Genomic DNA, 25,222 nt, shown 5'->3' with positions numbered 1-25,222 from the left:
AGGGCCCAGTTATGATCAGTGGCTGTGATGTACATACTAGTACACCGGGGTAATTCCCTACTCAAAAGATGTACTCTAGGTTCTTTAAAGTGCACATGAGCTAGATGTGTACACTGGACCTACGGTTTATAGTCCTTATGAGTGTTACCACCAGAACCATTGAGCGAATGAGCCTCAAACCCTTGCCGGTTCCACTATCTTAACCGCTCGGTCACTCATAGTCTTTATCTAGGTACAGTATTACAATATCCTTAAAGTGTACACAAGTAAAGGTTTATTTTGCACAGAGAAAGGTAATTGAATCATTGACGCACATAGCTTTAAGTTTGAGTGTGCTGTATCTCACCTGGTGCTCCAGGTACAGTATATTCTGTAATGCATGTACTAAATATTTATTTTGTTTAGTATGTAGCCAATCAGGAATCAGGCATCTGATGAGTAATGTCACAATTTGCAACATTTTCTTTAAGTTTTTTTAGCAGCTACACTCTCTTTCCTCGAACACCTTTCACAGTGCTTGAAGTTTTTTTTTGCGCTTTATTATTCATAAACCATTAACCATACTTAGGCTTAAAGCAAAACATTCACAATCAAATAAAATCAGATACTAGTGCATCAATATGGTTGCATATTTAGAGACTGAGACATAGATTTGATGATCAATTCATGTTCTCTAGAGGAATGTACTGTTAACAGAAAGTCGTAATTGTCAAGCAATTCATGTGTAAATCTAGCAACTGCTATTAAGATTTACATCATGAAGTAACAAGACATTATGTAGTAGATATTTACAGATACAATAATATTCCCAATAGAATCTTGTGGGTTGTTTAGGAATATTTAATTTTTCTTTACTGCTTTAAGAAGCATGTTGGATATTTCTTTGTGTGGATGTTAAAAAGTTGGTGGGGATATATTAAACAGTACTTACAGGTAATCAGCTTTTTTATGGGTGAGTGATGCCTTAAAATTTAGACAGCCTTTGATGAAAACAAAAAGAAGAAGAAGAAGAAAAAGTAACATGAAGATGTAGATGCATTACATGCATTATCTTTTAATCATTTTGAAAGAAGAAGCTCGATTTTGAAATTGTGCTTTCCTAGTATTTAGTACTTTATATTTCCTATGGTCAACTATGGAATGATCCCTTCTCCTATCAATGAACTAAATTACTTGAAGAGGCTAACTTCTACTCTGATCTATCCCTTTGATGTTGGGTATTCTTTTTACAGGAAAGCCATCTTCTCATTAAAACCTGTCTAATTATACCAAGTTTCTTCAAATCCAGTGTCCAGTAAACGTGTTCAATGTAATCCATCTACATCTTCATGTTACTCATTTAATTATATTTTTAATAATTTTGTTACATGCCTTTTTAATCTTATTAATATTTAAATGCTAACATGATATAAATTGAGAAGTTGAGTTCAATAAAGCATACATGTACTTTTGCCCACGCAGGCATAAGCTTTTGTCTAATTTGCTACAGTCCACAACTTGCTCACAAGCAAAAAGCAAACCTCAATCCAGTGCTTGTGAGTGGCTTGTCATGTGTCACTCATACCGTATGTAAATTGATTGTCATCTGTGAATACAACAATATTTGCAATTGTGTAACGCAGAGGCCTGGCCCCTGGTTTTTGACACATTTTAATGCCTGTTTTCAGAGGCCCTCATATTATCTCAAAGGCCCCCGGATTTAGCCAGTGAGTGCTCATATGTGTTAGGCCACTGAATATTTGTACATGTTCATTTCATTTTATTATATCAACTAATGTCGGTGTAGAGTATAGGAAAGTGTTTATTTTGCTTTAAATTTGAATTTTTGCAGCTAGAGAAGAAAGCTCTCCACCACCTAGTCCACAACGCCTACGTCTGGAGGGTGATTGTACTCTGTTTAATCGGATTGTTTATCTCGGAGCAGCAACTGTGGATGCCCCCAAGAGCGAGGATGAGGCTACAAGAAATATGAAAATTTTAAAAGCACAGCAATCCCAGAATTCCATTCAGATTATTCTCTCTGTACCTGGTACATCAGAAGGAGCAGTCAGGTGAGGTTAGAACAGCATGCAACAGTGCACATTGTTGTATAATAATATGTTCAATCAATCACACACACACACACACACACACACACACACAGCTTGTGAAACCAACAGAATTTCAACTAATTCAAATTGGTCAATGTTTACAACACAAAATAATAGTAATACATTAAATATTATATTATACAAGTTTGCTTCTTCCACTGAACATAAATTGTTTTGATTTCTGTTACGATTCTTTTAACATTAATAAAGTGAACCTTCTGCTCATAGGCAGGACTCAATATTTCAATAGTCCGGTGTGAAAAGTTTAGTAAAACTTTCTCCAGGCTGGTCAGCCCTAATTTCTATTAGGAAGTCTAGTAGGTCTAGATCTAAATTAGGACAAATTACCCATAGCAAATAGTGTTCATATTAATCATACGACTTGGCAGCTCAGAAATTATAATATGTATTAAAAAATTGCTAAGCGAGGTTTGTGAAACTCTAAAAAAACCAGCTTTATTCCTCTATATTATTCCTTTAGTTTAAGGGGCTGTTGAGGCCTTTCATTTGATAGGAAGACTAAAGATACCAAATCTGACACGTCATGGTACTTCTCAGTCTCTCTTTAATGTTCTTGTTGATTAGAGAGTGCGTGTACTTTTCCATCATGTTAGGATTAAAGTATAAGAGCTTGTCTTTAATTTCAAACATAGAGAGAAGGTGGAAATTATACATTATCTTGTTAATTGTGGTATAATAAAAAACGATGAGAATGCATTAGTGCATTAGCAACATTCAGTAACTGATACTGACTAATTGATAGACGACTGTTTATATTAAAAATGCAAAGGACAGATGTAGCTATACTTTAATAAAGTCTTCTAATAATAGTTCATAGGTACATTTGCGTAAGGTAGTGTATTGTAGATTTATTCCATTTCTTAAAATTCTATAATAATAAAAACGATGGGAATGCATTAGTAAATTAACAACATTCAGTAACATATCAGTACTGACTAATTGATAAACAACAGATTATAATAAAACTGCAAAGGACAGATGTAGCTATGCTTTAATAATAATAGTTTATGCATTTGTGTATTGGAGTGTATCATATTAAATTTATTCCGTTTCTTAAAATATTATAAAACCAAGTATATAAAAGAAATTTCATATTTAGCAAGATATTGATATAATAATAACCTTGTCGTGACACACAAACCACTCTATAATATAAAACAATGTTTTGTAATCAAATTTTCTTGTTTTTGATATATTTGCAGGTTATTAGAGCCTGACGGTAAAGCTGAGATTGCGCATTACCGCGTAACTCGGATCCTTTTCTGTTGCCGTGGCCAAGCCGATGGTGAGGAGATGGACTGCTTCGCATTCACATGCAGCTACGGAACACGAGACTCTCAGTTTTTTCAGTGCCATGTTTTCAGATGTGAGATTCCAGAAGCGGTAGGTTATTTTAACGTATGTAGAATTTTATAGGGACATATTTTGACTCTAAGTGCTGTCTGTATTTTTCTCTCCTTTATTTCAACACAAATCCAATAACAATAATATACTAAATTAACACTAAATAGAATCCTTCCTTGAGGACACTATATAGAGGTATACTTTTCTATTTTTTAAAAATTCAATTCAAAAGACATTTATTTTCATACAAAAGACAATAAGTGATAAAAACACAATAATGATAGATTGGGATTGTTTTTTAAAAAGTAATGGGACAAAGGCAGAATCCAAAGAAGATGAAAATCGTATGGCAGGATTGCCTTTAAAAAACAAACAAGAGGGTATAGATGTTTTTACAGCCTACAGCCAATCAGGTGACCCTATAAGCTATTTTGGGTTACTAGAAGGTGTTCCCTTAATAGAGGTTTTACTGCAATAGCAAAATAAAACGTTTTTGGTGCACAAACAGTACCAATTTTTTTTTTTTGTGTTTAGGCACATGTGGCCAAGGATTACCAATAGTAAATTAATCACTGGCCTATTAAATAGGTGGTAATCCCCCTGATACAGGGGTTATTTTGTGAACCAATTGCAGTTTTCATTAACCTTAAATGTTGAAACATTTTATACATTCTAAGGTGAATCGTGCTAAGTATATTATAGACAACAAATTGGCTTTCAACATTATGGAGCTATAAATCAATAATGTAACCCTCTAGAGAACAATTCTCTTTCAATAAAGTTTATTAGAATGTGTTTCATTCGTGCCATTTCCATTTTCATGTTAAGATATTTATAATTATTTTGACAGCTTTTCACAACTCTCTCTGTGAGCTCGTTCTAAAATTGTACAGATAGTTACCATGAACCTTGCTCTTTCATTATTAATATTCTTAGAATTATCTCAAAACATTTTTTTTGTAAGGTTTCATAAATTTTATAGATATTGAGCAATTATAAAGTGTAAAAATTATAAACATAACCTAGACATACAATATGAACTAGACGTCAAACTTTAAAACAATCCCAGCTCAAAAATGGAGAGGAACCGTCCAATATGGCTGCAGAAATTGCCCAAACAGATACACCAGTTTTAAGTCATGCCCACTACACGAAACATAATTCTGAGCATGCTTAGAATGATCTTTTTCTTAATAGACGTGCAGCGCGTCATGAAAGTAAAAAGTTGCTAGTTGTCTATAGAACCCCCCTATCTACTGCAATAAGCTAACAATACTGTAGATAATATAATTGTCTAAATTTTAATTACTATCGCTTATGCATTCCTGTATTACAGTACGTGGCTTTGATACCTACATTAAATATTCATCACCAATTCTTTTTATAGTGCTATTTATAGAAATTCATATAAGTAGCCAAGACAATTCTTGGGGATCTGTCTAAAATAGAATATTTATTGCACAGTTAGTAATTCAACCATAGATATTATTTATAAGCGAATGACATCTTTGAACAGATAAGGTGGCCTGCTCGTGATTGCCTCACTTTCCTGTTATAATGATAATTACTTTTATTAGTCTAGAACAAAAGAGATTCGAGCTGGGACCTGGTGACTCACTGTAGCTGTAGGAGCATTGCCACCCGACACTAACTATACATTAAAAAATCTTTCACATCTGCTCCGGTCCAGCTACAGATCAGTGGCCGTATTTACCATTCACACTTGAGCTAAGGGAAACATTTATCTATCTCCTATCTATTAGTGAATACAATTTAAGGGAAATACACATATGTATTGAGTTAAGTGAAATACTTAATATTTAAGGAAAATATCTTAATTAAAAACAAACAAAACAAAAACAGGTTTGCATCAGATTGCGTGTACAGTGACTTTTCGTTCGAAACGTGACTGTCAAGCAACAAGATTAGCGCATACTGTATCTGTGTGGCAATTAAAATAAAGGAAATTCCATCATTATATAAATTACCATATTATGATGATTTATTCAAATTATGATAATTGAAAATGAGGAAAATCAATTTTTACTACTGTTTTAAATTCAACTTTTATTAAACCTGTCTGTTATTACCTGGATCAAAATCATAACAAAATATTGAAATACATATTTCAGCATTATTAACCAAAACATTTTAGAATGATATTTTTTGAAATATTCTGTCTCTTGGCTATGTTTGAAATCGAAACTTTGGGAATAAAAATTGGCGAATGTGACATGCATCTGTGTTTTTTATGCATGCTACAATTAATAATTAATATTAAGTTTACAGTTACTCGTGGAATGTTTTAAGATTAGTCATACGTTGAGATTGTCTGAAAATTTTAATAATGGTAGATATTTATTATCTACAGTATCAGTCTTCAAGTAGGTTCTATGTATTTGCTGACTGTGCAAAATGTGATGTCTTGTGTAAGGATTTTAACTTTTGATCAATGAAGATGATGAATAGATATTGATTGTCTAAAGGTTTTTATGTTTATATTCTGTGCTTGATTAGTTTATATTTGTTGAAGAGACATATTTGATGTCAGGATTTTGAGGCATGTTTTATTTAATTTACCAAGGCAGATCCAGGAATTTTTTAAACGAGGGGAGCACTAACATTTAGTCTGTGAAAAATAGAGGATACTGTAGTAGTTCTACCCATCGTCCCTGGTTACTGAAGGATTTAATCATGTTTTTTATCACCCATCCTTAGAAGTACTCCTGGGTTATACTGGATATAATAGTCCAAGTGTGAAGCTGTTATTTACCTTTAGGTGGCTAGGTTTGCACCAAGTTTCATGAAAATAACATTTTACAACTGATAGGTAGGTAGTTAGGTTAGGTACAGTAATAGTACAGTACTAGTAGTACTGTAGGTAGGGGTTGTAACATCAAATTGGTGTGTGTGCAATGTTGGTTAAATCACTGCATGTGGTTTATGCTTATTCTCTGCCTAACTTAGACTAAAGCTTGGTTCCTACTTGGATGCAATGCAAGGACATAAGCATGCCGCAAGTAATTTGACCAATCACAACGCGATGGATCATTCAAACTGTGACTTGTGATTGTTCAACTCACTTCCGTTGTGTTGCAGCCTAGTGGGAACAAGCTTGACTGCATTCTGTGTGTTTATAACATATTTTGGTAAAAATTCTTTTCACCAAAAGTTGACAATTCTGTCGATTTAATTATTTTTTTATTTACACGCTTATGTTTTCAGAAGATGTCGGGAGGTTATGCAACTAATAAGGTAAATAGAGGGCAGCAAACATAACAAACATTTTTATTTGCAGCATGTACTTTTAAATCACTAATTTCAAAGCTCTTGTTTTTAGCAGCCATCCATAACAATATTTTTATTTTTTTAATAATTTTTTTATAACAGACTGTAGTCTAGGTTCTAGTTCAGCGTAAATATGCTTAAAAAGATAAAAACATTTTGTCATACATGGCTTGTTCATATTTATACTAGAATCACTAGTTCGGTACAAAAAATCCAAACTGCTGGTGGCGCTACATAAAATTAAACAATATCTAGGGAGTCATGGGCAGTCTAATAATAATAATTTTTAAATAAAATATAATTTGTTGTGGAAAAGAAACTTTCCATGCTTTGAACATCTGCTAATTGATACAAAATGTTGTCAATTGAAAGTAAAATAAAAGTTAAAATATAAAACCTATGTAATAGAAGAATAATTTTACTATTCATAAAATACAATACGTACAATAAGCTATTTCTGAAACTGTAAAACAGATTAAAAATTGATTGAGTAATATAATATAAAACAAGAGAGGTTATTACAATTGGTGAAACAAATAAGCTTAAAGAAAGCAAATTATTTATTATAGCAAAAAATATGTTTTTTAAGAATTTTTATTTTTGTTAAATTCCCGGCTGTACAAACTATTTTGTTTGCATTTTTATTTCAGTCTTGGGTGGGGATAATAATTCAATAGAATAGCTTTTGCATGCAAATGAGAAGGAAATCACTGTAGCATAATAATAATTGCACTCCATTAAAAATGGGTTTTTTTTATACGTCTCAATGACCACTTGATTGTGCCGTAGTTTACTGTAGACCTTTGTACCTGGTCAAATGTAATGAATAAAATATAATTTAACCAACAGTCAAAAGTGTAATGGTTATCAGTATTATGTCATGTAGGTTGGTACCAATTTGGTTTCTTTCATTTGTGTGCAATTAGCATTGTTTAGTAGTAATTTAAAAACTACATGCGTTTAATACTAAATATTAACAATGAGTAAGAATGAATCTCTAGTTTAAATTACTTTTTCATTTAAATCAGTAGACTTCCATCTACTTCGATCTAACATTAATGAATGGGTATATTTTTGTTTTGTATTGCCAAAAGATTATTTTATTTTTGTTTTATTTGGTGGGATATTTCATTTTATTTGTTTAGCATTTTAATTTTAACAATTGGTTTAAAAGTCATTGCATTAATCTACTAATCAGTTCATTTTCTCTACAGTTTCACAAGAGAGAGAGTTTTCTTTGCAGTTGTACTATAGAGGGAGTCCTTCAATATAGTCATTGTAAATTGGAAGTGTCAGATATAAACCTTCATTTATCTAAAGATAAAGCATTATATAAATATTTTAAACTAGATTTGAACTCATCACTGCAACAACAAAAAATGGGTATAAATAACAGGATTTCTCACAATGATGATAGGTGATATGAAGGTATACTGAAGATCACCTTATGATGTACTATTCTTTACATGTTTTGTAGGTGCACAAGATTTTACAATGTTTTGGTTTGGCATTCCGACGTGTACCAAGAAGCCCCGACGTGATGGACTCATCCATATCAACATTCCCATTGACTCCAAGTGAGCCGCTTCTCAGTTTTGTCATTCCAGTCACGCTAGATATTAAGGAAGATGATGGCAAAGGTGGCTTCACTCACGTTCCACGAGAAAAGAAATGCTTCAAGTTACGGCAGAACCTAAAAAAAGAAGTGATCATTACGATCCATCATAGAGACAGACCGTTGCCAATCGAAAGGTATGTTACTTTATGTATAAAGACTTTATATAGACTTTAGATAGATTATAAATGAGGCAATTTACCTGTCATTCAGGTTATAACATATTCTACCACAGCAAAAAGTTACTTTTTTCTTTACTAGCAAACTTTTGCTAAAAATCTAACAAGCAAAATGAGCAACCCAACTAGAAGAATTTACTTTACTATATTTTTTTTTGTCAAATGAGGACATACAGTATGTTACGTTGCAATCACATGCACTTTCATATGATGAGATGTCACTTACTTTCATTTATGATTTTTGTAGATGTTTTGGACTCCTCATCAGCCCAGGTCGAGATGTACCAGACAGGCATATGCATCTACTAGATATGGTAAATACTATAAGTCAGTGTTCAGGGTTAGATTTGGTAAAGAAACAGATAGAATGTGCTATAGAACACCTCATGCGCTAAAATACAATTTTTTATATGTATAAATTTATAATTTCTAGTATAGCTCTAGATTTTGATAAGAAAATAGAAAACATACTAATATCGGTCCTTAAAATGTTTTTAATTAATGCATGTGTTGTTTAATTAGTGAAATAATGAGTTGGTACTGCATTTTTGCCTTTGGCAAGCCTGACGTACCCACATTTACAATTACAGATGCCAATAACTTTAGGTTTTTAATAGCACCCTCTATTGTTTAATGTATTATAATTATAATCTTCTATAGTTTAATAAAACCTCCCGATATTTCATTTTTCCAAGTTTGTAAGTCTTTTAACAAAATGCATCATTAAGAAAGTATCTCTAAAATAAACAGGGGAAGGGGTGGGGAAGAAAAGGTCTCACTTCCAGCCAAGAAATCTCTGATTTTACTTTAGGTGATTGAATTCACTAGAATTGTTCTAGAAGGCTGGAGCTACCAGAGACCCTTTGCTGAATCTGTAATTAATAATTAATGATTAAAATAACTTGATAATGATTGTGATTTGATGTTAATTATGGATAGTAGTATTAGATGTAACGCATGATGCTTGAATGATATTGTAGTTGTCAAGTGTGATTTTAGATAGTTAGAATTAACATTATCACATACCAGCACTTAAGTAGTGTGATGGTTGTTGACGTTTTAGAAGTTAGATATCTATTTCTAACACCAAGGTTAATAACATGATAAATGCTAGTTATTACAGTATACCAAGCTAAACATTAATTCTAAGATCAAGAGACCATTCTAAAGTCACAAAGAAAATAAGATGAAAAATGATTGTTTTGAACCAAGCAACAACCTTTTTAAAAACACTAAATATGCCTCATCCACTAACTCAAATATGAATACCAACAATATTTTATTTGTGTTTATATTTTAATATTTTTTGAAATATAATTTTCTTAAGCTCTGTCTGGCACATCACACTTTTTTGTCAAACTAGTTTGATAGTGTAGGCAGAGCTTTAGATGGATACATTTTTCACTCCACTTCTTATTACTATTATTTACTTTAGAAACAAACCATTTACTCCAAATAAAAACATGGAATTCATTACTCCCTACCGACTTGTCATCTTTTTCTATCTGCTGATGTCCTTGTTGATTGGACTATCTTTCTTCCCAGCCCTCATTTGTCTTCAATTTCATACTATCTCTATTTGCCCTTAGTTGTCTCTCCTGGCTCTAAGTCATTCTTTTTTTCTGCACTGTCTTGTCATCTTGTTTCCATACATAAAGCATATTATTAAATATATGACGCAATTTTAACTTGCAGGTTTCGATGAAGCAAAGTAGTGATGCTAAATCATACCAACTTAAGAGTTACTGGCATCCAACACAGCAAGAATTTGAAATCTTAAACACAGAGACACCGCAAGGTAAAATGCTTTGTATATTATAGGACTGTCCTCCATACATTTGTAAGAATTGCTTTTTAACTTAATATGGCAGTCTAGACTCGATTTACACCAAAAAGTCTTGTACAATACCAACTTGTGAATGGGTTTGAAAAGACATCTTCTATTTGATCTATTTTGGAACCAAGTGTTTGATTTTGTCACTTTTTAGATGCTAACTTCGTGGTTATGTTTTTCTTCTTCTAGAATTGGAGTCACAAAATAATATTATTCAGTTTCATATTCATTGCTTCTCTTTCATTATATAGAGTTGTTATAGTAATTAAATATATTTAAAAAAATAATGAAATACGAAAAAATTATTTATGTTACATATGTAGATGCTTCACATTAATTAAATAGAGTATTGAATTTAAATATTTTATTGTTCATTTCAATGGAATCTTTTCAAGTTTTTGATTCAATTAAACCAAATTCACCTTGGAGGCTAATTTATTCTCTATTTCCTTTGTTTCCTCTATCCTCTATAAAATAGCAAAAACACCAATATAAATGCTGGCAACACTTTGTTCTATTTTCTAGGCTACGTGTACATGACTGTAGCAGTTGACTTAGTGATAGCTGGAATTCAAGAACCGGTACGATTCATAATTGAAACACGTGTACGGATATATCAACAAAATGAACGATTCTGGTACTTCAGTAAAAAGCCTATACGAGAAACATTTTATCTTGAGCTAGAACAGGTAAAACACATAGTGAATAACAAGTTATTTTATGTTACATATATATATAGTATTATAGTATATAAAATCCAAAGGCAAACTGCTGAAAATATGACAAAGGTACTTCTGGATCTCAATGGAGATACAAAAGAAAAAAAAGAAAACAATAAAGTAAAACAGCCAGAAATATTTGCAGAGCGTTTGGGAAACCTTAGCCCTTTATCAGTGCAAGTGTTATAGAAAATAATATATGTATTTTAGTTTATATACAGTTGACAATCTTAGGAGAAGTTTATTTGTTTGTTTATTTGGTTTCTCCACACTATTATGATAATTACCGCCACTAACAGGTTTGAAACATCATCATCAAAAACAATAAAATACAGATATAAATATATAAATATGTAAAAACATAGATCAGCATGTCATAAACAATTTCAATTCAAAATGTATATTAAAAAAACAGGTTATGCAGGCTGAAGTGAACACATAATCTTCCTCTTAAAATAACCAACATTGAATACAGAGTTATAATGATAGAATGCAAAGAAGTGTGGACGGAGATCAAAATAAGTTATAGGTTGCTATTTACTTATACTGTTTATTTATTTACTGTATTATGATAATGATGATATATAATTGCACATTTAGAAGATAAGTCTTATAAATGAATGAATGAGATTCATAGAAACACTTGTATAATATCACAATGTATACCCAGCTTAAAATCATCAATCAGATTTAGTAAATGTTGGTGCGAAAGGCTGTAATTATAAAAAGTGTTTGATTTCATTATTTTACCAATTTGCTTTACGATTCGCGTCTAGCATGACTTTACCCTGACATTGTATTTATTTCTAAGTATATTTTATTAGTTATGATGTATAAATCATTCATAAATCCATCATTTCACTGAGTGATATAGGTTATGTTTGCAGTATCAACTGTTTGTAAGTTAGAAAATAGAAAACAAAAACCTTTTGTTGGTTATTTTGTAAAAACATTTATTCAATTGAAATATTTGGTTTTTTTTTAATAGATATTTAGGCAAATTGCTAAGGATAACTATAAGCAAATTCATTTACTCTCTCTCTCTGTTAGTCTGGTGGTGCGAATTGTTTTGCGATAGTCATTATGATCCTTGTCCAATCTTATCCTTCTTCTACTATCCTTCTTAAAGGTGGCATTACCTCTCAGGACAAATATACACTCTTGAATAAGTCTTTGAAAGTGAAAAAACAGAATTTCATCATATTTCTTGAATCGGTAGCTAAGCATCTTTTCCATCAAACTAAAACACAAACTACAACACTAATGCTCTATTTAACAAACGATTTTTCAATTAAAAAATCCAAAATATCTTAAAACTTTCAACTAAACTGTAGTTATGTTTTTTAATGCATTTTGTCATGTTAGTGATAACAATTTTTTTTTAAATTATTGGTCAATGGTTTGCTTCATCAAGTGTCATTTTCGTTAAATAAGTGGTTGTTTGTTATTCAACATTATTTCTTTTACATTTTTCACAAAAATGTAACTATTCATTTGATCTTCAATAATTATAAATTTTTGCAGACACAAATTGGTGGAATGATTGAGAGTGATATTCAGTACAGGGTTCAGAGTTTAGAAAGCGAGACACAACGGGTTAAGAAACGAAGTTTACCGTCATCACCAGCAAACAGCGCAAAAATGGCACAGACACCAGATAGTCTGTGCTCGTTTGCGGAAGATGAAACAGGTTCGTAATTCTGTCTACTTTCAGTTTTGGCTTCACAATATCGGCAGGAGTTTGAGGCCGACTCGCTCCTAGTTCCGGTGGAGGAACAAGTCTTCTCGGATAAGGACTATAAACCATAGGTCCAATATACACAGTTATAACCTGTGTGCACTTTAAAGAACCCAGTTCATTATTCGAGAAAAGTAGGGGGATACCCCGGTGACCTGGTTCACAAAATAGCCCCTGTATCAGGAGGATTACCACCTATCTGATAGGACAGTGATTAATTTACTATTGGTAATCCTTGGCCACATTGCCTAAAGACATAAAATAAAAACAAATAAAAAATAAAAACTGCTTAAGTATCACCATTTTTTCTTTTGCCATCTTTTTGCATAATAGAACTTTTTGTTTTCTGTAATGTATCAAATAAAACATAATAAAACTAACTAGTAACTGCCAGTAATAGTTAAACTGAAACTATATTTTTTTTATACAAATTAATATTGTAGATTGATTATTAAACCAGTTTTGGTTTTGTCATGATAAATTATAGATACTATTAATTTTCTTTTGGCTTCCTATAAATGAAAGACGATAGTTAATAGCGAGTCAGAGTAGTCCATGTCCAATAGCTTAGCTTTGTATACCTTGAATCTCAAATTTTATTTTGTATATTTTCTTTATTGTTTATGTCTGGCATATAATAATATTATATATCATAAATTTCAATAATGTTAAATATGCTCATTATCGTTGGCATAATTCTGTTTAATTTAGAATAGTAATTGAATATAGTAATGTAATATTATAGTGTGAGGCATAGCATAGGTTGTATTTGAGATCCATTACAATTTCTAGTATTGAACATACTAATTATTTCATTAGTATTTAGGCAACACATTATTTAAACATTCATTATCATTGTTGATAAACTAAAGAGCGCAGCAGAGCCCTCAGTGGCTTTATGGAACGCCACTAAAGTATGGAAGGCTGATGACCACAGCATAACTATACTAAATATATACTAAAACAAATTCTTGAAAGAAAATAGGCAGACTCACATTAGCATAGTGTGCACAGGCAACCGTGAGTGGCATAACTCAATTTGTTATGTCATGTGCTATGTAGAAATCATCCTACTTGGAGATGGTACATATTCTGTCTGTAATCCATCATCCTTAGACTATTAGTATAAATATTAAATCACAGTGTTTGTTATGGTCAAATTGAGTAATGGATGTTTATGCATGTCTGCTCTACTACTGCTAACTACTGTCGAAATCAGTCATTAAAGCATGTACTGGTGTAAGACTGGAGTTAATAATCACATGTATAAGTAAACAGTATTAGTGCAAGTAAACAAACGCATTCACACATTTACTGTATGTACAGAACTAGTGCTTCTAATTTGTACATGTTGACTTTTCAGTTGATAGTCAGTCAAAATGTATAGGAAACATAAGTAGATGCATGCTGCACTCCCATTGTATTTAAACCAGGTATGGGAAGTAGACAAACATGAGATAACTTTTTACAGGTCAAACACCGACATAGTAGGATTTTTTAAAGAAATTTGGAAGCTGCAATAATGACTTTAAATGCAGTATTTTTAAAATGTTTATTTCATGACCTATGACCCTTTGATTGGAAGGCAATGTAAATCACCAAGCTACAGAGTGCCATTTCTTATTTACATTTTCATTTTTTTTCCTCAGCTGAAGAAATTACAAAATTTAGGTTAAATAAACAAGGTATAGAATTAGATTGCCTTTATAAAAATTTGTTTTCCTTTTTGTTTCTGTTTTTGCACTTAATAAGTATCTGTTAGTTTGTTTAAAGAAGGATACTAAATCTTATTTCCTGGTTATTCTGTACTATTTACTTAAAATAAGAGTTTCGTTTTATAGTGGGTATTCTACAGTATAAATGATAACATTTCTTTAAAATACATTTGACAAAAAAAGTTAAAAATTTGTTACATAAAGTTTGATAGTGTAGACAGAGCTTAAGTTGGCCTTTGAACTCATTGTTGAGGTGCAGGGCATGCTTTCTTGTCTGTCTCTAAATAGAGGTGTTTACTTCATTAAGAAAACTTGCACAGTGGCAGGAAACACTTCCAATTGGTAAATTAATTTGCAAGGATAAAATCATGGAGGAATTAATTACTGCATCGATGGATTGACTAATATGATCTCTACTGATTTTATATTAGAAGATATTTTAATTCATTTTTTCAATATTAAAATAATATTAATATTTTTATCTGCACACCAGGGGCAACTGTAGAGGGTGTAGGTTAGATTCTATTGAGAAATACCAGCTTTTCTTATTGGAGAAATACACAATACATCTCAACACATAATACCTGTAGGCTACTGTAGGTAAATAAGGCATGCAATTAGAACAACCCTGGGTTATGTGGTAATTAGTTTATCCTTTTAACACGTTTAAAGAGTAATAACATTTTGATGATGGTTTACAGATTTTAAAGCAAAAATCGTCCTATATTGTTTGAAGGTTTGCATGGCGAAATAAAATGTTGATATAAAGTTTGCAGTACACCACTTATATTAGTTCTGAAAAGAGAATCTCAACAGTTATTTTCAGAACTAATATACGTGGTGTACCGCAAACTTTATATCAACAAAAATCGTCCTGTATACAAATTGTTTTTTCTGTAAAGTTTCCCTTTTTAAACTAGACACTAGCAGTGATTGTAAACAAGACTGTTAAAGTAGCCTAGCTTTTGAAGATTTTGACACTTTTGTGGTAAAAAGAAACCCCTATTAAAAACCTGCTACAGCCTTAGTATATCGGTACACTAGTAATACTTTATGTACTGTATTTTAAGCACTAATTATATATTGATATATTCAGATGATGATGAACCATTGCAGAGCGGGTCAGGCACTGTTGGTAAAGATTGTGCCGAAACAGTTCTTGTAAGCTGGGGAGAGCTACTGACCAAATGGCGTCAAGACCTCAACACTAGGCCTAAGCAACTGGTGCCACTTGTCCGTAAGGGAATACCGGAAGCACTGAGAGGTGAAGTGTGGCAACTACTCTGTGGATGTCACGACAATAAAGATATGCTAGAACATTACCGTCGTCTAATAGTAAAGGTAAGATTAAATTAATGTTTCTTGTTGTAAAGTTTGCCTTATTTTACATAACTTTACAAGTTTGATGTAGCGCTCTTAGAATGAAACATCAAACGATTCCAATCTATCCAACGCTAGATGTGACGCAAACAATCCTGGAGAATATTTTTGTGGTTATAAGCTCACTCTCTAAAGTAATATATAAGTATTATTTTTACAAAACGTCACAAATTGTAGGTAAGGGGTCTTTAATAGAAAACGCACTAGAATGGAGTACAGTAGTTGGAGTATAGTTGAAGCAGCATAACTTGGATTCTTGATCTGTTCAGACATTCATGAGGGTAGACTAATTAGTTTTTTGACAAGCAAAATATTCACACTTCACAATTAATGCAGTATAATATTTACACAGTGTGTTCTAAGACCTTGTACATGAACTTTCACAATTAATAGCATATGCTAATCTGGACTGATATCAACACAATCATGTAATTACTTTATATAAAAGCAAACATAGATATGTTGAAGTGAAATAAAATAAATACACAATTTTATTTCGTCTAAAAAGCACAGCATCAATCTTTTTTTTTATATTTAGTTGGATTCTTTTTTTTTTAAATTATATACGGTAGATTTGCTAAAACACTACCACAAATCAAAGAAATGTTAATCAAATCAAATGCAGATCAAATGTTGGGTCGGTCAGGTCTGGGAACTTTTTTTTTGCCCTTTAATATTTTCCATCCTCAAAAAAAGTATTTTCATTGTGTTGCTTGATATCGTGAACATGTTGTTTAATTTCATTTTATTAGATGATCATTACTTCTTCTTTTTAATTAGCTCTGTCTTCTCCTTGAGTGTTTTTCCAATTTGTCCAACTTCAAGTGAATTTTATGTGAATCTTATCATTTCAATTAAACATTCTAACAATCTAAGTATAGGATTGCATAATTTCCATTAATTTCTAGTACGTGATTACATTTCGATGTGATTCATTTCAAACCGCAAAAAGCTATCTTTAAAAAATATTTATTTTGAAGGTAAATAATGGCTTTTTTTTTACGATGATTGTACTTTTTAATGAATCCTTCCAAGAATTTTTTGATGATTGTAATTTCTTGTTGGTATAAATCACATTGTAATCAATACCTGTATCTTTGTAACATGAATTCAACCATGCTGTAGGTTAGTGAACTTGGGTTAGTCTTGGGTAACATAGTACTGTATATTAAAAAAGATATTGATGTCATGTCAGTTTGCCAAATAAGATGTAAATCATTGTTTAAAACTTAGCTCCGGGTTTAAATGTCTATGGCCCTGTTCAGACCCATGGCGTTAGACCGTTTTAGCGTACAACGTTACTAGCAAGGTCACGTTACAAACCGCAGAGAAAAAAACGAGGTGTTCAGACCCATAGCGTACGATTATCGTTACAACGGAAGTACGTCATTCAGGTTGTTTCTAGTTGCATATTCATGTGCTCTTACCCACGTGTTTTCATCATTATTTCCACTCTGTATATAGGCCTAGATCTCAGCCCTACAATTATGACAAAATTTGCCGTAAATAAAACATACCTCAGCATTTATTTAAGAAAAATATAGTAAGGCCAAATTTCTGTTTCTATTGTTTTATTTTGTGTTAAAAACATTTTCCCCAGGTTCTTGTGTTACGAAAATAAAGCAGGCCTTCTAATGATGAAGAAAAAATTGATTGTGATTAGTCTATCCAGTCCAGTCAAAGATATATATTTTTTGTTCCAGTCGGTTGAAAATAACCCTACTTGCTAATAAAAGGGACACAGCTCCCCTTGTTTGTTTACTGAATTTTTTAGGAGTTAGGGGGTTAGTTTTCAGCATTAAACTTGTCCAGTCTAGTCTGCCTTGTATGAATGAGTGACTTTATGTCCCACGCTAGTTTTTAGCTTGAATGAAATGCGTGGATGATCGACTCTAGGCCTAGCTAGGCCTAGGTCTAAAAGCGTATGGGATCGTAGTCCCTGTTTAAATACAAGGTGCATGTATTTATGTCATTTGTGAGAAAATATAATGGTAATCAGTTGATAGTAGTTTGTAGCCTTTGTAACAGTTGTATTTGTAGTGTAGTTAGGCCTTATTTATTCTGGCCTTTTTGTTATTGAAATCCATCTCACACATTGACGATACAAGATGTCAGCCTAGGTCAAACCTTGTATCGCGTCATAACAGGAAACGTTCTGATTGGATACAACGTTGACTTACAGTAGCGTCGTACGCTAAAACGGTACTATCAACCGTTTTCCACTACAACGCTACAACCGTTGTACGACGCGTTGTACGCTAATCCCCAACTGTTCAGACACACATTCTTTTAGCGTCGTACGCTAAAACGGTCTAACGCCATGGGTCTGAACAGGGCCTATTTCATCTTTCATTCATCAAAGAACATTTTTTCACCAAATGAAAGATGGGTTTGTGTCGATAGAGTTCAGGAATGTTCCCAAGGGTTCTGTTATTGCTTTTACTTTTTGAGAAGGTCGTGTACTTTTGACCCAAGGGCGTTCAGGGGGAATATTTTGTATAAGTGTTTAATGGCTTTTACCTTCGAGAAGGTCATGTCTTTGACCCATTGGCGTTCAGGGGATATTTTGTATAAGTGTTTTAGTAATGTACATTCTTTTCCTTTTGCCTTCATAACTTTTTGAGCATTTTTACGTTTGATAGCAACAACAAATTTAGATTAAAAGATGTCTTCACAAGATTGAATTTATTTATAGATTAATACTGCGCAATACATTAATTATTTTAACATTACAAGTAGCATTAAATTAAAACAAGGTTTATTGAATTAAATCATTTAAATGGAATATTTGTTATCAGATAACCTATACCCTGTTGCAACACTTAGCAGTATGTTTTCTACAATAGTAAATACAGTCATCTTTTATTGTCTTTAATAACGCTTTTAGACCAGCTTGGAACGATTTGTGACTTATACTATATATTAAGCAGTTTAAAAAACTATTAAAAATCCCCATCCATGCTGTTAAAAACGATACTAAGTTTGGTATATCAATGTTGGGTATAATTCCTTCTAAGATGCGTATTATAATGAACGGCAGCCATGTAAAATAGAATGCACTAACAATGACAAGGAATATCTTGGCTACGGCACGCTCTTGCACTTTGCGATTAGATTCTCTGTCCGAAGCACCTGTCGTGTCATCCACAGAAAAATTTTCCATTTGCGTAATATGTTTTTTTACCTGACGTCGACACGCTTTGTAAATGTGATAGTAACAAAAGCTAGATATAACTATATTTGGAAAAACGAGAACGGATAAAACGTAAAATGAAAATTGAACATCAATGTCCCATTTTAGTCGGCATTCATACGTGTAATCGTTAAATTCGTAATTGCCCCACCCGAACAACGATGGGCTGAAGATAGCGACACTTAAAATCCACACGCAAACAGAAATCACTCTTGTACGTTTTTTAGTCATAATGTAGGTGTATTTGAGTGGTTTTGTCACGGCAATGTAACGATCGATGCTGATGCAGCCCAATGTCATGATGGAAACGCCAACTACAACAGTTAGGAAAAATCCTATAGCTTGACATAAATAAGTGTTCAGTTTCTCTCCAGTAAAAAGAGCATAAACCGAGAACAGACAGCTTATTCCAACCCCGAGATCAGCAATCGCTAAAGACGTGATGAAAACTGTGTTTGGATTCCTTAATGAGGGTGTGTAATGAAAAACAGTGATGACTATCAGGTTGCCACAAATTATCAGAATCATGGCTGTCAACACAAGAAAACTAACGAGTAAGCGTGTAGGTTTGAAATCGTTATTTGCGCTGTCATCGCTGATATTGGTGATATTACTGATATTTATGCTATCACTGTAGTTGTCGTACATAGTCGTCGACTTCCCCAAAGTACTCTAACCAATAGCAAGAAATTTATTTTGTGCATCTATAAATAAATCAAATCTGGAAATCATTTTCAGGTCAAAATCTGATGTTAATTTATCAGCATTACATGGCATTGACTTGATAAAACATCTCCAAAAAAAGTACAGTACCATTAATTAGAAGCTTCTGCAAAGAAAACAAAATTAAGAATCTTAAAGGGTCATCCAGAATATTATAATCATTAACATTTTAAAACATTGAATATTCAAAATTCCTGTTTTATTTAAAAAGAATGTTAAACACCTGCCTACCCTAAAAAAGGTAATGATTAGCTCAGAAATTTGTAGTGGTTTAAACCATGTGGATATAATCCCCAATTTCTTTGAGGCAGAAATTGGACAACTTTTCAATTACTGTACTGGCAAAAAAATATAAATGTAAAAATACTGTTTTAAACATGCATGCAAATGACAATTAACCGGTTAAATATCGATGTGCAACTTTTAGCTACAACACAACTAAATGTTATCTATCTGATCACATTACATTTTGGGAAATTTTTTTTAGTTTTTTGTCAATAACCGACTTTATTAAACAGTTATTTGGGAGCCCAAAAAGAGAGGTAGTCTAACAAGGCGCTGCAGCAGAAACAGGCCCTTAGGTTCACCATTACAATAAAGATTTCCCAGTGGTAGATTTTGTGGTAGATTTATCAATTGTTTCCAATTGTTATAAAGTATACAGTAGCAGATGATGTGTAACCTTGACCTAAGCTAGTTCAAGTACTTAAAACAGGTCAATATTTAAATAATAATAGTTTTGTTTTTAATTACTCTAAATTATAACCAGGGATTTGATAATTCCTTATTATAACATAATGATTTTTTTTTCGTTTCATTCATGTTAGAGTCTGTTTCTGCTACGCAAATTTCTTTGCAGCAGAAACAGGACAAATTTTCAATAACCAGTTATGGCAGCCTAAAAATAAAGGTTAACAGTGTGGTCGCTATCAAAACAAAAAACCACCATTGCCCCACTGACATCCATGCCATTCCGACACACACATAAGTATTATAACCAGTATTAATTTTATTTTTAAGGACATTTAATTTAGTTGTTATTTGTTCTGTTTTAATTTGCATAGTTATATCTAGCAGAAGAAACATGGAATTTGTTTTAACCTTAGTTTGTATTTGTTTTCCATGGTACATTAAATTCAGTCAAGAGCAGTTTGTTTATTAAACTACAAACTTTATAGTTTTTTTGTTCTGTACAGTGAATTATAAATCAAGCTGATAATGGCTTATCAATGGGTAACCTTTAGTAGTAACTATAAATTTTACTGTATAAAGTGTAATACAGTCAACACTCCCAATACCGGACTCGCTCAAAACTGAAAACTCTGATATTAAAAACAGATTTTTCTTGAAACACAAGTCATCCTATTTTTGTTTTTATTCGGACCCCAATGGAAACTAATTCTTTTAATTCTTAATTGGGTTGTCCTGAATCTATTCATCTTCATATATTTTCTTGATGTTTCATCATACAAATGTTATTTACTGATAATATATGATGTATGGATTTGAAATAAAACAACAAATAAAAACCCATTTAGCATACCAGACTTTTTAGAAAACAAGACATTACTACTGTAGTACGCCAAAACCAAGCGTGTCGGGTATTGGGAGAGCCAATTCACTTGCTTTGTCTTTAGAAGTGTCATCTTAAGTAAAATGTACACTATAATAAATGTATACCATTTTTTCGGTTATTGTGCATACAAATTTTTTTTTTTTTCTTTGGTCTAGACGTACTGTATGGACGCCACATTAGCGATCCAGAGGTCGGTTATTATAATCCCACCTGAGAACAGCTTGCAAATTTTTTTTAATGAAAATATTTCCTTATTCAAAAGTGTATCGTACAAATATCATATTAATACTATATTCTTATAATGCAATATATATTTATCAAAAAAAATATTAAATATTAATTTATTGGATCATCCTACTTGCTCGCATGCTGAGATTGATTGACTTGCTCTATACCTTGTAAGGTGACGTAGTGTCAAAAGTCCCGGATTTTAAGAATCAACAGAGCATGTCATTACAGCTAAACAACAATAATGAAATCCAATTGTTTGTTTATCCCCATCTCTGTAAACTATCTGGAAAAACTACCAAACTCTACTACATTTATTAATGATTTTGAATTCTTTATCCACCTTGTTCCTTCCCATGTGAAGTGCCTTGATCAATTTGGAAAGGCGCTATACAAATTGTATTATTATCATTATTTTCCCATCCAGGTGACAGCAATGAGTAGCGGTACAGTATGTCAAAAGTACCCCTCTTCCTCCCAACACACAATTTTAAATTGGCTAAATAAAATGTATGAATGGACAATGCACCAATAAAGTAAAAGATAGGCACCACCGCTTCAGTTTCGACTTTACCTTTTTAAGTAAAATTTAGTTCAATTAGAAGATTAATCTGTATTGATAAGCAATGGACAGTATGAAGTTAAAACGGTTATTTGTTAAGTGCTAAGTTTAGCAGTGTGCGTATCATAAAAAGATTTAATCTTCCATATTTTAATACTTAAATTATCCAATATTTTCATAATCAATTGTCTGTCTTCAATGGTTTTTTCCTGTCCTTCATTTCACCTTTTATAATGTAATGTAGTTTTATATCTTGTTATATTTGAATGTTTTTAATATGCAAATCTGGCACGATAAATTTTTTTAAATTCTGGAATGCCATTTAAATTTTTTGATTTTAAAACTTAATTTTAATTTTCCCAATTCTACTGCCCAAAATTATTAAACTGAAAAAAATATATCAATAATGCACTCGGAAACTCAGCAAAATACTTGATAAAAATAGAGAAACAGAGAGCATGCTATTTATTATTTCAGCCCAAAGTGAAGATATATTGCAACTTGAGATTTTAATAAGCATTTGTGATTCATCAATATATTGATTTTTGTGAAAATCAATAGGCATGGTCTGTAAGTAAAACAGCAACAAAATTCAGGATATTAAATTTAGAAATTGGGGAAGCTATCGTGCAAATAAACAAACAATTTTTAAAACAAACTCTCCTCTCTCTTGAAACGTTTTTCGTCATTCAGAAATTACGCTTTCCACGGTTTGTTTCCATATTTTTCTGTTTTAGGCAGGATAGTTTAAAAACAAAGCAAGTACTATACTATATAACATTTTCCCTATTGTAGGACTGTAATATATTATATAGAAAAAAATGTACAGTGTTGGTACTTGATATCAGTCAATTATCAGTTGATTAATAAAATAAGTAATTTTTAAGCTTAAACTACAGTAGTAGTACTGCACTACTTCAATATTCTTACAATTACTTACCTTAAAATAAATATATACCTCCAAATATATCAATAAATAGCAGTTGGAATATTAGATACCAGGCTAGGCCTAACGAAAACTCTTTAAATACGGCTTTGTTTAATTCCTGTACAAAACTGAGCTATAACTGAAAATAAATGTCACAGATGACTAGTTTTACTTGCTTGTGAGAGGAGCCTTGACTTGATTTGTCAAAGGAGTTTTGTGGGTGGAGCTTACTAATTTGATTGACAGATTGATCATCCTACATTATAACATTATTTCAGGGGTTGTAACTTGTACCATAGAGATATTATATCTCTATGCTTGTACATAATAACCTTAATGAATTGATATCAATAAATAAATTAATGTTTTCAGAAATCACATGCACTGCAGTGGTTATAAAATGTGTACTGGTTAAGTACTGTATCAAAATAGTGTTACAACATGGAGCTACATTATTTTAATATTTTTTATGACACTATTTAGTATTAGTGTCAATTAGTACTATATTAATTAACAATTAATTAATTACCAATTGTCTATAGGACATAATTATGTATTACCAAATGGCCCTTATCGTTCAATTCAATGATCCATTCAATGACCCATTCAATGACCATTCAATGAATATGAAATTTAACATTAGATCAAAAATTATTGTATATAATATGGCTTATAATCTTTAGGAAACCCTTGAAAAAGTACAGTGTACTGTATATAGTTGAATAGAACCCCTATAAAGGGGACACCTTTGGGACCCAAAAGTGTCCCATTGTGTTGTTCCCTGAATATAGGGTTGGCCTGTAGTGTTAAAAAATATATTTCCCCTTCTTCATCACAAGAATATGTACCCTTCTGAATAGAGGTGTCCTCTTAATAGAGGTTCCCCTGACTAGAGCGAGAAAGCGAGAACTAAGATCTAGTCATCAGGTGCTACTGGACATTCCAAGGAGCAAACATAGTTGGGGAGATCAGACTTTCAGTGTTGCTGGACCTAGGCTCTGGAACCACCTACCCTTGAACATTAAACACACATCATTATTGAGTCACTTTAAGTCACTACTCAAAACTCACCTTTTATGATTTTTGTACAGCGCCATGAGCAATGAATGTTGGAATGGCGCTATATAAATCGAACGATCGATTGATTGATTGATAGAGGTGTCTTCTGAATAGAGATACAGTATCTTCTGAATAGAGGTGTCCATTTAATAGAGGTGTCTTCTCAATAGAGGTGTCCCGTGAATAGAGGTGTCTTCTGAATAGAGGTGTCCTCCATAGGACTCTTGAATAAAGATGTCCTATAGGGTACTCTCAAGCAGTGGTCCAGTATTATACTCCTAAATCCATGTTTCAACATTAATTTATTTAATGTCAATGTCAACTGGATGTATGCATCAACACATTATATATTTTTATGTATGTAATGTAAAAATATTGTATAGATGAGAAAATGTATTGTAGATGATACTCATGTGAACACTTTCATATTTTTTCAACCACTCCTTTCCTAATGATTTATAGTATCATAAGTACATATATTAAAAAATTAATATACACAAATGCAGGAAACAATTGAACAGGTTGCAATCAACTCTTCCATTCCCGGTCAATAAATAAACATTTCTTGGTTTTCCGGAATTACATTCTGGGCTTGGAAGAGTTCTAGTTTTTAGAAAGTTTGCGCTACAAAACATGATTTACAAGGTATTTACTGTACATTCATAAGTCTTTAGTCTTGACATGACTTTTACAATCATACCATTTGTAAATTTAATCGTTAACAATATTGATTAAATCTTTTGACTACATGAATACATTTGAAATGTGATGATGTTCTTCCTAATTTATTGGGTTTGGCTTATTGGCAAGAAGTTTTTTTTTACACACCTGATGAGTGAAATAAGTATATTATATATGGATAATCTTACACCGCTTTCACACACTTGTTTGCACTGTGTAATCTAATGTAATCGCCATGTCAAAAACTCATTAGGTTAGAGAGATATACACTTATGTACATAATACTAAACATTGTATTATATTAGTGTTACAATCTTCAGCGATTAAATTATTTCAAAGTGTGTATGAA

General features: G+C 32.0%; 2 protein-coding genes across 3 annotated transcripts in view; one reads left to right on the top strand and one right to left on the bottom strand.

The window, feature by feature from the left end:
• LOC140046939 (rab GTPase-activating protein 1-like) overlaps positions 1–25,222 on the top strand; it is a 49,880-nt gene that overhangs the window by 8,025 nt on the left and 16,633 nt on the right. For both annotated transcript variants that reach the window (XM_072091704.1, XM_072091705.1), the window contains exons 3-10: positions 1,832–2,051; positions 3,314–3,494; positions 8,221–8,495; positions 8,785–8,851; positions 10,233–10,335; positions 10,897–11,060; positions 12,615–12,780; positions 15,640–15,884. In XM_072091704.1, the coding sequence (XP_071947805.1) occupies positions 1,832–2,051; positions 3,314–3,494; positions 8,221–8,495; positions 8,785–8,851; positions 10,233–10,335; positions 10,897–11,060; positions 12,615–12,780; positions 15,640–15,884 (1,421 nt within the window). The remainder of the gene's footprint in view (positions 1–1,831; positions 2,052–3,313; positions 3,495–8,220; positions 8,496–8,784; positions 8,852–10,232; positions 10,336–10,896; positions 11,061–12,614; positions 12,781–15,639; positions 15,885–25,222) is intronic.
• LOC140046940 (G-protein coupled receptor 52-like) lies at positions 18,572–23,301 on the bottom strand. The gene is made up of 2 exons (XM_072091707.1): positions 23,146–23,301; positions 18,572–19,945 (listed from the first exon to the last, which is right to left on the bottom strand). Exon 2 carries the CDS (start codon positions 19,762–19,764, stop codon positions 18,727–18,729), a length of 1,038 nt encoding a protein of 345 aa, XP_071947808.1. The 5' UTR covers positions 19,765–19,945; positions 23,146–23,301; the 3' UTR covers positions 18,572–18,726.

The sequence above is a fragment of the Antedon mediterranea genome, chromosome 4 (assembly GCF_964355755.1).
Source record: "Antedon mediterranea chromosome 4, ecAntMedi1.1, whole genome shotgun sequence".
NCBI lineage: Eukaryota > Metazoa > Echinodermata > Crinoidea > Comatulida > Antedonidae > Antedon > Antedon mediterranea.
This window is presented reverse-complemented; position numbering and strand designations above follow the sequence as displayed.

Excerpts from the sequence above, each read along its gene's own strand:
- LOC140046940 (XM_072091707.1), bottom strand. The coding sequence starts at position 19,764 with ATGTACGACAACTACAGTGATAGCATAAATATCAGTAATATCACCAAT.